We start from the raw sequence: 17249 nt of genomic DNA, 5'->3' as shown, positions 1-17249 counted from the left end.
CACAGTTGACAGTCTTTGTATTGAGTTTGTGCTTAAAATGTACTGTTAATTCTACAAACTGTTAATAAATATTTCAATCAATCAATCAATCCCTCTGTGAATCGGTCTATAGTGAGGAGATCCTGGCACCTGCACATAGTGTACAGGAATCTTGTTCTTTGGTTGACTTTTTTGATTACATTGGTGGCCATTTTATCACAGGAAAGATTTGCCTCCAGGATGGAACCTAGGTAGGTAATTTAATCTTTTCTTGTGATAACATTGTCACCTACTTTAACTGAGAAGCCGTCGGCCTTGCTGAGATAATCCAAAGCGAAAGATGATCCAAAGAGAATGGATTCAGTTTTTCCCAGGTGTAATGATAGTTTGTTATCAGCGAGCCAGGTGCAGATTCTACCGAGTTCAGAGCTGAGTGCCTTTTCAACCTGCAATCTGTCCCTGTCTGAGACCAGCAGTGCAGAGTCATCTGCGAACAGATGACAAATTACAGTCACAAGTTGATGTCATATCGTTTACATATATTAGGCACAGTAAAGTCCCTAGTATCCTTGTGGAATTCCACAGCTCACAGGGAGGAGGACAGTGTTCACCTCCATGCTCCACCATCTATTATCTGACTGTTCTCTCCCCTCTGGTTCAATACTCTTATCATTTTATTTGTATTAAACTGTAGGCATACTCTTCTGTACTTTTTTGTAAACTGTCAATAAAGTATATTCAATCAATCAATCAATAACACACACCCCCCCCCCCCACACGCACGCACGCACGCACGCACACACACACACACACACACACACACACACACACACACACACACACACACAGAGAGAGAGAGAGTTAGAGAGAGAAGCAATAGGTGTATTGTTGTTTAAAACTATAGTGATTCAAACTATTACCAAAATGTACCACACTAACTAACTAACTAACTAACTACACATTGAATACATAAATAAATGTAGAAAATTTGAACTGAAGACTTGCATTATTAGCGCGCGTGCGCAGTTAACAGGTATGCGTGAAGAACAGGAAATGATCTATCTTCAACGCTGCCCCCCCAAAAATCCTCCAATCGTCCATAGCGTCCAGCACAGCCCTTAATTTCTACTAATGGAGGCACAGTCCATCCCGTTCTCCTGTTGAAGTTGTGGGCGATCAATCAAAAAGCACCAACAGAACCTGTGCGTGACTCGGATACGAACAATCAGCGAAGGGTCCGATTTTTGTCGCAGAGTAAAAAAAAGAAAAGTGAATCGCGGAACAAACGACGAGGCTTGGGCGTGTTTGAGAGTCTTGTTGTAGACCGTGCTGCCTCCTCCCGTCCTCCTCCATGCTAGCAGCTAGTGTTTGCATGTAGTTGTTGCACACTGTGGACAACTTAAATACACACCGTCTGCATTTTTTGTCTTGTTCAGTTTTTTACGTCGTGATTCGGGTCTTCGTTGAGGCAGAAGATGGGGTGCACGCTGAGCACAGACGACAAAGCTGCACAGGAGCGCAGCAAAATGATCGACAGGAATTTACGGGACGATGGAGAAAAGGCTGCCCGGGAGGTGAAGCTGCTGCTCCTGGGTGAGATGAGGGATTGATGATGGGGCCAGTGGTGGGGAAAGTACCGACCGTTTTTGTTTTACTTGAGTAGAAACACAAAGCCCCGAAAATGTACTTGAGTAAAAGCACAAATGTATTGTTATCAAAATGTACTTAAAGTACCCAAAAGTAGAAAGTACTCATTATTTTATAACGATGACTATCTACAAGCTCACAATGCGTTGCATCGTGAGTTTGTAGATCTGCTATTTGCCTCTGAAATGTATTGAACATTTGGAAACACCCCAGTAAAGTAAAAAAAAAAAAAAAAAAAGAGTAAATTTACTTGGTTACTTTCCGCCACTGATGGAGGCCCAGTCTATTTGCTGGAACGGCGAGCCTTATTGGAGCTAACTGACGTTAGCTGATGTTAACTGACGTTTTAGCTCCCAACTGCTCACGGTTCAAGCAAATGGACCGCTTACTAAATATTCGTCAACGTGAGGCTGTCAGCCGTGGTCAATTTTAACCTCCCGCTAATGCATAAAGCTTTATATCCAACAGGTTGCGGATATGGATTTATTTTTTTGGGTGGTGGTTCAATGAAAAGTTGGCGCTGGTCTCCAGTCGTTAGTCACAAGCCAGTTTAGTTCTTCTGGCCCACCAACTATTTAGTCTGCATGAACCATTGAACCGTTAGTAACTCAACCAATTTGTACGTCTACAACTAAATAGATGTCTCAAAGTTACGCCCCAGGAAGACTATTTGACTGTAGTTTTAGTATTTTCCGGTTTGTATGTTAGCGTTAGCGCTGCCACAGGGAAGCAAGTATGGCCCAATCAATGATACGTAAACAAATGGGTAGCCACTAGCTAATATTGAATAAATATAAGTGGCGGCATGTTTTCATTCTCTTTTTGTCTAGGCTAGGTGCTTGACTTGACTAGATGTACAACAGAAGAACAGATACATGACATTTTAGCTGTAGGCTATTTGCTTTATTTTGGGGCTGAATAGGATTGTCGTTGGTTTTGTCATCATTGGTAATGTTTGCAAACATTGAAGTAAAACAGACCTATATTTTGATTGATGTTCCATCTGCAAATATAACTATTTAAGAATATATGAATATAACCCTATAGGCATGACATTTTTTTAAGTCCTCCTATCCCTACATTTTTAATATATATTTTAAATGCTCTAATCTGAAACATATCTGTAAAATATACTGAACTTACTAGGTGATGGGAGATCACTTTGGCTTAGTTGAAGCCTGGATTCATATAGATCTACAAACCCTGTAGAATAAATGAATACTGTCTTAATGTCACTGGGATTGCTGCAATCCAATGTGTTTATATGAAACAGCAGTGTTCTTGATCCCGTTTTATATCTGTAATGGTATTTTGTCTTTTCACAGGTCATTGAGCAACAGTTGACACCCATTTCTCAGGATTTATTTTTATTTTTAATTTGGACTCATCATTAGATTGATGTTGTCCGCTGGTATCTCATCTGGGCAAGGTGTTGCATGGCAACCTGTGCAGTGTGCAGCCTTACTTAGTGTTACGAGCAGTGTTGACAACTACATACACAGAACCCACACAGCCAGGGCAGTGATTTAACCAAACAAACTTAATGTCTGCTTTGGGCGTGTACTAATCTCAAGTCATTCAAACTCTGCGAGACCTGTTGCAGGGGCAGGCCACATCTTTTCTCGCATGACCGTGTCTCTGTGAGCTCCAGCACTGATGTGGTCAGTGACCCTGTTGTACCAGTCTGTTATGGACATGTGGCCACCCTGGTGAACAATGTGTGCTGCTGTCCCAGCAGTCAGTCTCTGGGCGTATATGCGTCATTTGAGATGGGGCCTTATTTGAATTTTCATAGTTGTTGTTTTTTTCCCTCCCACAAGCACCTGCACAGAGCAAGTATTTTTCCCCTATCCATAGCTGAAGCAGGTAAAATGGAGGTGGGGGTAGTATGTCTGTGAATGCTTATTGCTTATAAATGCCCATTTCAAATATTTAAATAATATGCTAGTTTTTGCTTGTCTGTATGATGGACACAGCTTAGCTGCATGTGCTTATTGCAGTGTCAGTCTGCCACAGGTTCAGCAGGGGTTGTCTCACTTGTCTGCATTAATGCAGTAATCCACAGATTAGCATTTATCTTCATAGGGATATTTTGATTGGGAAAGATCAAGGTGTACTGTACACACTGCGTGCACACACACACACAATACAATACATACCTGCCAAAAACGTTCTTTTTTTGATACGATTAGCCTAAATGGAAGAAGAGAAAGAGACAATGTTCATTGTCCTCCAAAGAGGTGTCTGTGTGTCCCATAATTATGGTTTCAATGGATTATCATGAAATTATGCTTTCAATAGCCTGAGGCAAATGTGTTCCCCGGTTCTATGTTCCCCACTTACCTTAGGGTTGGGTTTATTGTTGTAAGCGTGGAACACAGAACTTTTTTTGCAGGGGTAGGTGGGGATCATAGAACCAGGGGAACATAGGTATGGTCCCCTTGACAAACAGTCAGCCGGGCCGGGCCCCCCATACACACATGCAACATGCATACACTTTGTTTCAACCCTCCGTCATTGTCACCTGTTGGGCTCTTGTCTCTCAGCAGCCCCTCCAATGTATGGCAGTTAAGTCTATGTACTTAACTGACATAAAGACATACAGAAGTCAAACAAACATTAATGTCATCATTACGTCATTTGGCAGCCACAATGGGCGCCCCTCACTTCACACAAGTGTGATTTTTCAAATTAGATGTACATTTGGTACAAGGTCTGCTCTGCAATGACATTAGCTGCTGTGCGCCTGTGGTGCACGCCTGTTTTATCATGTGGGATTGTGAGTTTGCGAACAGATCTGCCACTGGGGATGCAGATGTCCCAGCGTTGGGAAGGTAATTAAAAATGTTGTGTGCTCAGGTGAAAACACTGGTGTCTCAGAGGTAGCTGGAGCAGTATGTTTTAGACGGGCTTGTTGAATGCTGTGTGTAGATTTGCACAAGATACCCAGGGTTTCCTGCACAATGTTGTTGGCATGGCGCTGCGCCATGCTTGAAATAAATCGCGCCATGCCACCAAGCAGCAAAGCTGCTAGTGAATCATGGTGTGTGTGATATGAAATGTCTAGTACCTCCCCAGTGTCTGCCCAGTTGCTCCCCAGTACCTCCCCTCCCCAGTGTCCCCTGAGTACCTCCCCAGTGTCCCCCGAGTGCCTCCCCAGTGTCCCCCTGAGTGCCTCCCCAATGTCTCCCCAGTGGCTGCAGTTTCTCCCCAGTGCCTCCCCAGTGTCTGCCCAGTGCCTCCCCAGTGTCTGCCCAGTGTGTCCCCGAGTGCCTCCCCAGTGTGTCCCCGAGTGCCTCCCCAGTGTGTCCCCGAGTGTCTCCCCAGTGCTAACCCAGTGTCTCCCCAGTGTCTCCCCAGAGCCTCCCCAATGTCTCCCCAGTGGCTGCAGTTTCTCCATTATCAAATTAATGAATGAATTAATCAAATTAATTAATTAATACAATTAATTAATTAATCAAATTAATTAATTAATTAATCAAATTAATTAATTAATTAATCAAATTAATTAATTAATTAATCACATTAATTTAATTAATTAATCACATTAATTTAATTAATTAATCAAATTAATTAAGAAGGCCCCCCACGTTCCCAGCACCATGCCAAAGCTTTTTCCTGCAGGAAACACTGATACCTTTTACTATTTGTTGGCTAATTGAGCTATCACTATTCCCAACTCATATTTAATATTCTTCCCATTATTGTCCATGGTGATATCTGATATCATTGTGCCTCATGCAATACGGGTCTCACATAAATCACTGTCTTGGTGAGATGCATTTGACAACTTGGCTCTGGGCTGAGCCAATTATTGTGGTTTAGTAGCCTGCTTAAAATGTATATAATCTCATTGACGGGAGGATCCAGTTGATTAATCTAGTCGCGCTAAGGCTTGGCTAATGCTGCCCTTACCGTTAGGCAGCTACCTATGCAGCCTTTATTGATAACCTAGCATCAGATCTAATATGATGATAATATCATTCATATTAACTAATAACTAGTCCATCCATAATAACAGTCATTTCCACCCACCGTCCACCTCGGCCATGGGACTACGACTACAGATCCCATAGTTGGCAAGGACCAAAAACACCAATAAACAAATGGCCCCCTCTGGCAATGGGGTCTCCGGTTCCAACTCCGATATTGCCGATTTCCCCCCTGGACCCCCCTGGGGTTTAAGAACAATGCTTTAGTTCTCTGCAAGTCGGCAATCATTATTACATCACTGACCTGCTTGCTGATAAATCTTACGTGGTGAGGGTAGCTTGACCTAAACCCAGCACTATTGGTCACTTCACTACGGGTATTCCTGTGGGTGCAGAATCAGATCTCATTGTGCATCTGGCAATCAGTGGCAGAGTTGCTAAAGGCAGCAGAGGCTAGGCAACTTTACAGACTATGGTCACACATGCACGACTGAAGGCAAGTAGCCATTTAACAGTACATGCAGCTGCATATAACGTGTGATGGTTCGACAAGTCATAACCTCCACCCTTTCGATTACATAGACTAGAAGTGAACGTGACTTGTATGTTTCAGTCGTATATTGTGTGACTATCCTTGGTCAGATGAATGGTGCTATCGCAGAGAGAAGAGCTGCTGCAGATATACATGTTGATGATGGTGTAATAAGTCTGAATAGCTGAATAGGCCAGGTTTTCTAAAGCATGGGGAGCATTTATGCTCAGAATTAAGCATAAATGATTCAGATGGCAAGCTATTCCAATTGAACTGAACCAGAACCCAATCTTCAAGTCAGAATTCAATTAATTGACACACAAACTTGCACAGCACATTCCCCTCCGTTTTCTGACTGACTTTATCCCCCAATTGACTCAATTGATCACATTCTTTGACTGCCTGTGCCTTCCCTGGACTGGTCAAAGATTATGATCTGGTCACTATTATTGTCAGAGTGAAGGGGGGGTTCTTTTTGTTTGTGAAATGTTGGTCACTTTTTGTCTATGTAATTGTGTATTGCTGGTTCTAAGAGGTTATACTGATGGGTTATGTTGATACTGCATCTTAAGTGTGCATGACAAAATAGTTTTTAATCTATTAATAATGACATTTTCCATTCTTTTTTTTTCTTTTTCATTAAACATTGCCAATCAGTGTAATTTTCATGCTTACATGGGATCAACATGTTCAGACATCCCTAGTAGATAGTTTAATATTACTTTTAGGATTCGATGTGTAGCCTTTAAAGGTTGAATGCAGTCTCATAATTAACATTTGTCTCTGACTCTGTGTCCCCTCTCCCTTTGTTTTAAGGTGCTGGAGAATCTGGGAAGAGTACAATTGTTAAACAGATGAAGTAAGTTTAGTATGTTTAGTAACTTGTTAATTATACCATCGCCACAGAAATGGGAAATGTGTTACATTTGTTTTAGGACACCTCAAACATCGTCAGTCAACAGTATTAATCACTGTTAATAAACTGTGTGGGGGGTGTGTGTGTGTGTGTGAGAGAGAGAGAGAAACACAGCAGCCATTAGTTTTGACTGTCTAGAATGGGTTTACCTAGACAACACATCTTATTTTGGTAGTTTTGCTATTAATATTTTCAATAATAAAAGTGAAAAAGGTAACACAACCTCTACTTTCTTCTTTGTACAGTAAGTGCAATAATATACTACTCGAAGTTCTTCACCTCTGCCTCGTTTATTTTCCTATGTCAAGACAATGATGATGCGTACACATTTCCTTTTTATTTATTTTTAAATATTGTTTTCAGCCATTATACAAACTTTACAAAGACATTCGAGGATAATAAGCACAGTAAAGTTGACTTATTTCCACTGTTGTCCCCTTACACATATCAGCAAATACTAACGGTATACCCTTATCACAAGACTTTTACTGTCTTCATAAACTGATGATGGAACGAATAGAATCAGCTGCTTATGGTGCTTCTTCCATCTTATCTTGTCAGGATCATTCATGAAGCTGGTTACTCAGAGGAGGAGTGTAAGCAGTACAAGGCTGTGGTCTACAGCAACACCATCCAGTCTATTATTGCCATCATCAGAGCCATGGGACGCCTCAAGATCGACTTTTCTGATGCTGCTAGGGCGGTGAGTGAAGAAAAGTTATGCTTATACAGATCCTGGTACAGTTCATCAAGCATCGCTAACTTTATAGGGTATTCTTCTACACATGTGTGGAAAACAGGATTCCAATGATATAGTAATGGTGATAAACCTTTATTTAATAAACTTACTTAAATGAAGCTCAGTGAGCTTTCTAATATTGAGAATATGCAATAGAATTCAAAAGTGCAACCTACTATGAGCAGCACTTATATTTACCGCAGACATCCAAGTGAGTGTAAATGTATTGCCACAACTTAAAGTCCTTGCATCACCTTCTCTAAATGAATCGGATCAGAGGTGGATTGTTTGCAAAAATCTTTGGACTCTTTTTATTGCATACTTTACTAGCTTAGTTTTCCACTGCAGTTTTGAAGTGTAGCTGGTGGTCACAGGGACATCTGCATAGGGGAGTGCTAAACTATGATACATTTCACGCTAATGATCTCTGGAAACAATCTCTATCTCTGTACAATTTAACAAAAACATTTTCTGGTAACAATTTTGGGAATAAATGGGCCAAGCAGATTCCATGCCGTATAGGTGTGTGTGTTGTGTGATAACAATTCTCAGACCAGTTGGTAGTCTTAACATGTTTTTTTTTTTCCAGTATAGAAAATGTATATTATATCAATATCAACATGTACATTATTGCACATTTGCACACATTAGCAAATTACTTTTACATATGGCAAAAGAGATTTAACTACTTTTTAAAGTTTTCTTTATTCATTTCAACTATCTAGGTATAAACCATCTTTTGTTTCTATTAGTCATATTGCCATTGCAATTTTCAACATGTTATCACATTATTTCATGTCTTCCTAATATACTGTAGCCCTTTTGGTATCTCCAAAGCTCACTTGGAACCTTGACACAAAGTACCACGTGCTTTTGCCCGTAGTAAAACGTTATGCAACTTTATGTAATTTTATGCAAAGGAAAAGCACCATTTGTGAGATTTTGGCAAGAAAGTGTTAACTGGAGATGACCTGTCATCCTCAGGATGATGCCCGTCAGCTATTTGTGCTGGCAGGCTCGGCAGAGGAGGGCTTCATGACGAGCGAGCTGGCCGGGGTCATCCAGCGCCTGTGGAAAGATGGAGGGGTGCAGGCCTGCTTCAGTCGCTCCCGAGAGTACCAGCTCAATGACTCGGCTGCATAGTGAGTCACACAAACTTCAGCATGTACCAGGAATTAGGCCAGTTCTCAAATCTAGGAATGATTTGTTATAATGGAACGCTTGGAAGAGTTCACTGTTGAGATATTGAAAATCACTGCTGACTTAGACTGTGTTGCTTAACCTGTTATCATTTGATTAAATAAAGACATGTATAGAGGGAATGTGCCTGCATAAAGTGAGTGGCAAAGTGCAATCGGATAGGGCTTTTCTGTTTGGATCATACATCCATACATCCTGTCAAGGCCAGAAAATATTTTTTGTGCCACTCGGTAGGTGTTCCCACATAACCTCCGCGTATGATGCTGATGTCACATGCATACCCTCTATAACATGGAGGACATGCTAGTAACTTGCTTTTCAATAACTAGAGTAAAGATGCCTAACATTGCTGCTCTGTCCATCCCTCTCCTTTCCCTCGCTCCTTCCCTCATTTACCTTTCTTTCCCTACAGTTATCTGAACGACTTGGATCGGATAGCCAATGGTTCCTATGTGCCCACCCAACAGGATGTGCTCAGAACCAGGGTGAAGACTACTGGCATTGTGGAGACACATTTCACCTTTAAGGACCTGCATTTCAAGTGAGTACAGCTGGTGTAGTTGTTAATGTGACCAGACCAGGGCTTTTATGCACTGCAGCTTTGCAGTGCATAAAAGTAGTTCATAGTTCATCTCAAACCATTAAATGTTTATTAAAAATCACATGCGTGTGAAGTGAGGGGGGCTCTTATCATCGTACATCATGACATAAAACAAAAAATACGAAAATAGCCAATTCTCCATTCAATGGAATTTAATGTTTGTTAGGACAGAAATCTACACTATAGCTGAATATAGGAGGGGCTAGCGCCCCTCAAAAACTGTATCATATGTAAGCATATGGAATTCCGGTTGTCCAGAACTGCAGAGCGGACCGATCTGGCGCTCTTATATAGGCATAAATATATTTCCCATAACTCTTAAGGGTTAAGTTTGGACGGGTCACATTTAGTGTAGGGCTGGTAAGATGCAGTTTTGAGGTATGAGAGAGTGGCTGAATTTTTTTTACATTTGAATTTCCACAATGACAATCAAAATCTGTAAACAAATGTATATATATATATTTTTTTCTAGGATGTTTGATGTAGGTGGACAGAGATCAGAGAGGAAGAAGTGGATCCACTGTTTCGAGGGAGTCACCGCCATCATCTTCTGCGTGGCTCTAAGCGACTATGACCTGGTGCTGGCTGAGGATGAGGAGATGGTGCGTCAAGTCCCTTCCTTGCATGTCCACATTGGGTTTTCTCTCAGAGTCTGTATGCTGAATGCCACTTTGTGTCAATTCCCCACTCATTCGTCGTTAATCTCTTCCTCTGTCAGAATCGAATGCACGAGAGCATGAAACTCTTTGACTCCATCTGCAACAACAAGTGGTTCACCGAGACCTCCATCATCCTCTTCCTCAACAAGAAAGACCTGTTTGAAGAGAAGATCAAGAAGAGTCCACTCACCATCTGCTTCCCAGAGTATGCAGGTGGGTGGAAGACGTTTATTAACACTTTACCTAACACAAGTTAATTGACTGTAGAACAGCTTCCCTCCCAATCACGATTTACACAAGTATTTTTTATTGTTTAATTCGCGTGGTGCAACCACTCCAAGGAACAGCAATGTCCGTGTTCAACCGTGTGTTCACTTATGCGTCTGTGTTCATGAGCACCAGTACCAAAAGTGGCGCTGTTGTGCCACAAACGGAGAGAGAGAGATAGTGCTGCACTGTTGCCTGCTAATGAGAGGGGGGGGGGGATTTGCACCACTCAGTTCACACGGGTGTGATTTTATTATGTTTTAAGACTTGCGGGGTTTCCATCGGACAGAATGGGATAGGTAACGCGTTTTGATGACGTCATCGCAAAAACATCCGTCACACTGGCATGCATTGGGTTCTGAGAAATTGAGGCCCATTGCAACGGTGGCGGTGGCGCGCAGCGGGCACGTTCCTTCTTCGCTCTGTTGTTGTGATTGCCACTTTGGAATATTTTGCAATACTACGACAAGCGATTTTAAAGCGGATTTTGTGTTAAAGGTGCACTTGTATGCAGATGTAGTAGTTATATAAGCTATGCAAATAGTCAGTCCATGAGCCCCAGACAAGTGTGTATTCAGTTGTTGTCAAGCAACACCCGAGATGCAGATGTATAGCATTTCCATCACCTCTGTAAAAAAGGGGGGGAAAAACATCCCCTGCTTGTCTTTGTTTTCCATGCCCTTGTCATTACTGCTCCCCTTCAGGCTCCAACACATATGAGGAAGCAGCGGCTTACATCCAGTGTCAATTTGAGGACCTGAACAAGCGGAAGGACACCAAGGAGATCTATACCCACTTCACTTGCGCTACCGACACCAAGAACGTGCAGTTTGTGTTCGACGCCGTCACTGACGTCATCATCAAGAACAACCTGAAAGACTGTGGCCTCTTTTAGGGTAAGACAGCCTGTTTAAAGGACAATACCACCAGTGTTTGTCATTTCTTTATTCACACCTTCAACCATACAATATATTGTACATAATCAACAATTTTGATATACACAGGTATAATGTTTGTCTTTAGTTCAATAGTTGGTGTTTTGTAAACACCATTGACAATGAAGGGAAAATTTACGTCATAATGTGTCATATTGTCTCTTTATTGTTAATGGCGTTTAATGTTTGTGTTTGCACCGTTTGTTTTACATTACCATTACATCACCTAATCAACATGAGTTAGACTTTAATATATTAGTGTCCCTCATTTCACACAGGTGTGATTTTTCTTCAATTTCTTTTGTCAGTTGAAACCTGACTTACAACAGGCCCGTTTTTATTAGCGACCTAGTCATAATTGACTGCCCCCTAAGCCAATGGTAGGCTATAGTCTGAAACTCGTTAGCCAATCACGTAGTAGCGACCTAGTCATGATTGGCTGCCTCCTAAGCCCTGCCCCGCATCGCGGAAGTGAGAGCTCCCTGGGAAAGCGTGCGCACTGTGGGCACTCTTGAGACCGCAGCTCGAAACGACAGCTGCTAATGTTATGAGCTAACTACATGGACAGCAGGCAAGCCACAACAAAACAGTGAACCATGAACAGAACGTTGGAAACTAACACAAACAACGTCTGCAAGGAGAAACATACACATTACAAAAATAAAAAAACAGACAGCACTTGTTTCACCTGACAAATATGACATGTCATTTCTTGTTTAGATTTATTTTTCTAAAAATAAAATCATTGTTCTGGTAATTCATGGACATTTGAATTTAGTTCTGAAATAAAAAAAATCCTCCAGGGACTATTTTCAGCTAGACTAGCTTGAATTACCCATCTAAAGCAAGTTTCAAACTTCTGATCTCCCCCAAATTCTAATCATGATTTTGTCATTTTGTCTCATTCCATTCAGGCACTTTGGTGGGCAGCTTGCTGTGACTTTTTCCAAGGGAAGTCTGTGACCAGAGGGAGATCATCATGGACACTGTTGAGAATGTCACTTTTAACTTCTTATTAACTTATGTGGATCTCTAAAGCCCGAGTTATACGTTGCACACGGGTGTTGTGCCCTGAAAAAAGCTGATATAAAAGCTCACAATGCTGTTATTGTGAGCTTGTATATAAGCTATTTTAGTACGTGACACCTGCTCGCAATGAAGTATAAATCAGGCATAATGGTTTTAAGATGCTGTGTAGGAAAACAAAATGTGTAAAATATTTGTAAAACTGTCGCTATGGCTGGGGATTTTTCACTGTTTTTAAAACATTTTTGTTTGACTGTTTTTAAAAACATGTTTTTGTTTCACCAGTTATTTTATTTTTGCTTTTTTATATATATATATGAAAAGGGGTGCTTTGGATATTATTTTTTTTCTTTTTGAAAGAGATGGACCATCTTTTGACTTATGTTTGTAGGTACTTGTGCCTTGCATGCCTTAGTTGCAGTGTCTCATTTTCTGTTGCCCCAGGCTATAAGGTCTACTGTAGATGTTATCAATAAACCTACCCCGAGCACCAAGTCCATAGAAAATGTTTCCATGTTAAAGTCAACATACCAGATTATTATTTTTGCCTTTGTGGACGAATCAAGCGAGACCAAGTGGATCACTATAGACCAACTCACTCTGATGCCTGGTTTATATTTGGTTGCACATCGTTTCTGCCACTGAAATTACATGGCACCGTGAATCGTTGTGGGCTTGTAGGTGTGACTGGTGTGCAACTAAATGTATCTCGGGCTTGATATTCTGTGATGGCCGTTTGTGTTCAAACCTTTCAGGATGTGTGTATGTGCTGTGGGTGAGTGCCTTGATGTGGGTGTGGCCTGTGCGAGGGTTTGGCAAGTATGTATGTATGTGTATATGTCAGTGTATATGATATAAATCAAAGGGACTCTACTCTCTACTTTTTTATGTGACCAAAAAGGCTGTTCTCTCATATTTCTGTTGGTGTTTTTATTGACCAACATTGCTATTCCAAATTATGACCTAAGAAGCTTTTAAAATTACAATGGATGATGGTTATATTGTTGCAGAGAATTAGGACCACATATCTCGGTACAGTGCATGGATCAATAGGTGATTGGTGTTGATATGCACTGTTATGTTTTTTTTTTTTTATGGTTTCAGGTTGCATATGTCCCCATCCCCATCCAAAAAACCCCAGCCTTCCGTTTCCTTTGGATGGGGACGGTGATGGACTAATTTCCATTATTTTGCTAATAAAAAGTTGCTATGGTGAAGCCATGGCATCCTTTACAAAAACGTTTCTGCTGTCTATTTATATTGTGGGAATGAAAGGTGAATAACAGAAGGCGGATATATAAATTATACACAATTCGTCAAAACATTTTAGTGACAACAAATCTATAGTACTATGCAAATACAGCGTTTATATATTACTATGCAAGCAACTGATCATGGCACAATTATAGTAAATAATTTTCCCACCCTACAATTCATGTGACATGTCTCTCGTTTTGTGTTTTATAAATTAAGCAGATAAAAATTAACGAGGGTGAGGAAGTAACTAGAAGTCACCTGCAGTGGTGCAATAGCAAATCTAAATACTTGACCTCCCCCTACTGGATACAAAATGGTATTGCAAATATTGAACATGAAGCCCTCGGGCTGTATAATGTGTTTATAATAATGATTAACATGAATATTCCCATACAGCATGTTGTATTGATTTGAGTGAAAAGGTGATTTTCTGCTATCCAGACTGATCAATACACAGATTAAAGTACACGTACGTATATGGAAATGGGGAAGGCATCTGTTTTTGTCTCATCTTTGATAAATAGATCAATTATGCTCCTATAAATAACAGTATTCAATGTTTTCAATTTGGCATTCAGTTGAAATCAAACACGATCAGTATCAAATCAAACCTGCAACAGCCTCTGTACACTTACATTGATTTGTTAGTCAGTCAGACCATTACAATGCCTGGAAGTTTCACAATGGCAGGGAATTCCGGAGCTTAAATGGTTTCATTTTTAGCTGTGATCCATGTGCAGGTCATTTGAGTTCTTAACAAAGCATCTCAGAAGTCCGGATTCAACAGGACTCTGACAGGTTATGGAATACATCCTGTGCTGATGGTGAGTGATTTCATGACCAAGCCGAGCATCTAAAGAAAGTTACCATTTTATCCCTCTGGTTCATGTGGGTGGAATTTGTTTACGGTAATCTTGAAAAATAGCTGGTAGTCCGGCAGCCAACAGGCTTCTTTTGTTTAAGTGCAACATTTCGTACAGTATATAGTCTTTTTTTTTATTGGCCTAAAATATTGTCTATATGTATACATTCATGAATCCACTTGCTGACCGGCTGTCAGCATTGAGCAATTTTCTTTAATAGGGGTTTATATGTGACCCTACCACTAACATCCTATATAAGGCAAAAATAACTTTCCTTGTGCTTTAAGTAGCATGTGACATGTCAAACTAGGGGGTTTTCATGATTCTGAATCCATTCCAAGCATTAGTTTTGCACAAAAAAACACTCCTTGGGCTAAAAACGGTCATAGCCACCATAACAAATGTGATGAGGTCAGCACATTTGGGTGGCTATGGCTCTTTTTAGTATTTTTTGTGCAAAACCAAATACCAAATTTCCCGCTCCACAACCCCGACTGCCGGACTATGGGGAAATAAGCCTTGATTAATTACACATTAGCATGCATTTGAGTTTTAGCATTAGGCCTACATATAGAATTCATTTTGGGCACCTTTATTTGCACAGAACCTGGCTACCATTGAGACAAAACTAAATGATATGCCACATCTTACAGAAGTAGGCTACTGGAGAAGCTGGGAGTGACATTTATATGGATTAAGGCCAAAACTGAATCATGTATGGTCAGGAAATCCACCCATAAGAATAGCCAAGAAATCCGGCCACTATTGTAGCTCTAATATTTATTCGAATTGTTTTACTAATAGAGGTTCCCATGGCTTTAGTAAGATTAGATTAATGATTAGAGAATGATTTATCAACATTTCTACAATTCCAACAGCATTATTTGAACTTTATTTTGTTGGAAGCAGCCCAACAAACTGGTTGTGAGTAACGTCCATAAAGTCATAAGAATACCAGAGCAAGAGTTTCTGTCTTGCACTCTCAGCTAAGCCATCACTGCCAAAACAGACTGATTAGACATTAGCTGAGAAGACACTATTTTAGGATGCATTGTGTGATTTTAAAGCTAACTGTGCAGTCATTTATCTAATCCCTTATCCCCAAAGCCCTCCCAAGGAGATCAGACACAGGGGAAAAAGGATGATGATGATGATTATGTTAAATCATGATGAAGGTGTTGAATCACCACATAACTGACATGAACTTACTGTTCAAGCAACACAGAATATTACCATCAGACCCACAAGGACACGATATGTGGGAGCGCTTTAAAACGTTTAGTTGTTGATGTTTTGATTAATAGATTATACATATCCACTTGAAGTGTTTATCCTGAGAAACTGAAAATTATATAAGTAGTTTTGTTTATGCATGCCTTATTTTATTGTATGTTGTGCTTGTAGTCTAAGCCAGATATGATTATTATCTAAACTTTCATAATTAGATGTTGTTGTGATAATATGCTGTTACGTTGCAGTCATCACATACAGATCTAATTAACTCACTAAGTGTGTGTGTGTGTGTGTGTGTGTGTGTGTGTGTGTGTGTGTGTGTGTGTGTGTGTGTGTGTGTGTGTGTGTGTGTGTGTGGTGGCAGTGCAAGTGCAAGTGCACCCACCCATGCATTTGTGCATGTCTAAATTTCATTTCCCTTGCACCAATCTATTATAGCACACCCAGGATTTAATTGACAGTAGCGAGGACTAATGATATTCTATCTCATCTAATTTGTTTTCCAAACACTGCTGTCTTCTTGGATGAAATATGATAGTTGTGTTTCAATCGACGGCTTGTTTCCACACAATAAAACAACACACCAGGCCGACGTCGGCATTCATGATTGTTGGAAAGTGTCCGTACGTAAAGTCCAGGTGAACAAAATGAAAAATAATTCAGTACAGAGTGCTAACCCATTAAAACCATCAAAAATAGCAGATATAGGTCTGTACATCTGCTATTTTAGATTTTATTTTTTTAGATCAATTTTTTTTTTGAAAGATTATGAATAATTTAGAATTTTTAACACAACTCTACTCTTCTGGAGGTCCCTGGTAACCTTGGCCCACTGCCAAATATATATCAATTTGCAGATCTCTACATTTAAGTCTATTGAGACACAAATGTGTCTCCATGGGGAGCTGGTCATTGGCTTAGGAATGCAACAAAACCAAAAAGTACCATTCGATAGAAAAGTAGAAAAAGAGCAGTTAATAATCAATGACTTACAGTAGCAATAAAAACATCTAACATGACTATAGAGATCATGTGTAGGCCTATCGGTTTGCGTGAAATTTGGATAAAATCAAGGTGTAAAAACAAGAATGATTCCAGGTGCAGAAAGCTCTCGTTTATGAACATGTACAGCATAATCAGTTTGTGTGCTGCAGCCTCTGCCTCAGCTCACGGCTTCACGTTGAAGCCGTGAGCTTCAACGTGTATGGGTATGGGTTTTATGCCATTCAGACTATGGGTTTTATCTGTAAGTCTCCCATTGTCAGTTGCCTAGAGACGACGAGGCAGCCAATCATGAAAAAGTATCCACTACGGTTGCTATTAGAGGCAGTAGCGAATGTAGTCCAGGCGCTCCGGTGGTGGTTTTCCTTAGTCTAGAGAGTTTTAGGCCTTATAGGTAACGAATCGGAATGTTATAGCGGCACTATGAGGCTGATTTTAAAATTTTCAAGTGGCATTTCTTC

The 17249-nt window shown here is 40.5% G+C and overlaps 1 protein-coding gene across 1 annotated transcript; it reads left to right on the top strand.

Annotated features, from left to right (window-relative positions):
- The first annotated feature begins 1060 nt into the window (after positions 1–1060).
- LOC310857875 (guanine nucleotide-binding protein G(i) subunit alpha-1) lies at positions 1061–12771 on the top strand. Its single transcript, XM_083763837.1, has 9 exons — positions 1061–1572; positions 6907–6949; positions 7568–7709; positions 8730–8887; positions 9358–9486; positions 10019–10148; positions 10265–10418; positions 11177–11368; positions 12322–12771. The coding sequence occupies exons 1-8, from the start codon at positions 1455–1457 to the stop codon at positions 11365–11367; spliced, it is 1065 nt and encodes a 354-aa protein (XP_083619963.1). The 5' UTR covers positions 1061–1454; the 3' UTR covers position 11368; positions 12322–12771.
- Positions 12772–17249: the final 4478 nt, after the last annotated feature.

The sequence above is a fragment of the Protomyctophum parallelum genome (assembly GCF_964188405.1).
Source record: "Protomyctophum parallelum genome assembly, chromosome: 4".
NCBI classification, from domain to species: Eukaryota; Metazoa; Chordata; class Actinopteri; order Myctophiformes; family Myctophidae; genus Protomyctophum; species Protomyctophum parallelum.
Note: the sequence above shows the minus strand (reverse complement) of the source record. Positions and strands in the feature narration are given on the sequence as shown.

Excerpts from the sequence above, each read along its gene's own strand:
- LOC310857875 (XM_083763837.1), top strand. The coding sequence starts at position 1,455 with ATGGGGTGCACGCTGAGCACAGACGACAAAGCTGCACAGGAGCGCAGC. Across the intron at positions 6,950-7,567 it reads ACAATTGTTAAACAGATGAA|GATCATTCATGAAGCTGGTT; the intron begins GTAAGTTTAGTA and ends TTATCTTGTCAG. Across the intron at positions 10,149-10,264 it reads TGGCTGAGGATGAGGAGATG|AATCGAATGCACGAGAGCAT; the intron begins GTGCGTCAAGTC and ends TTCCTCTGTCAG.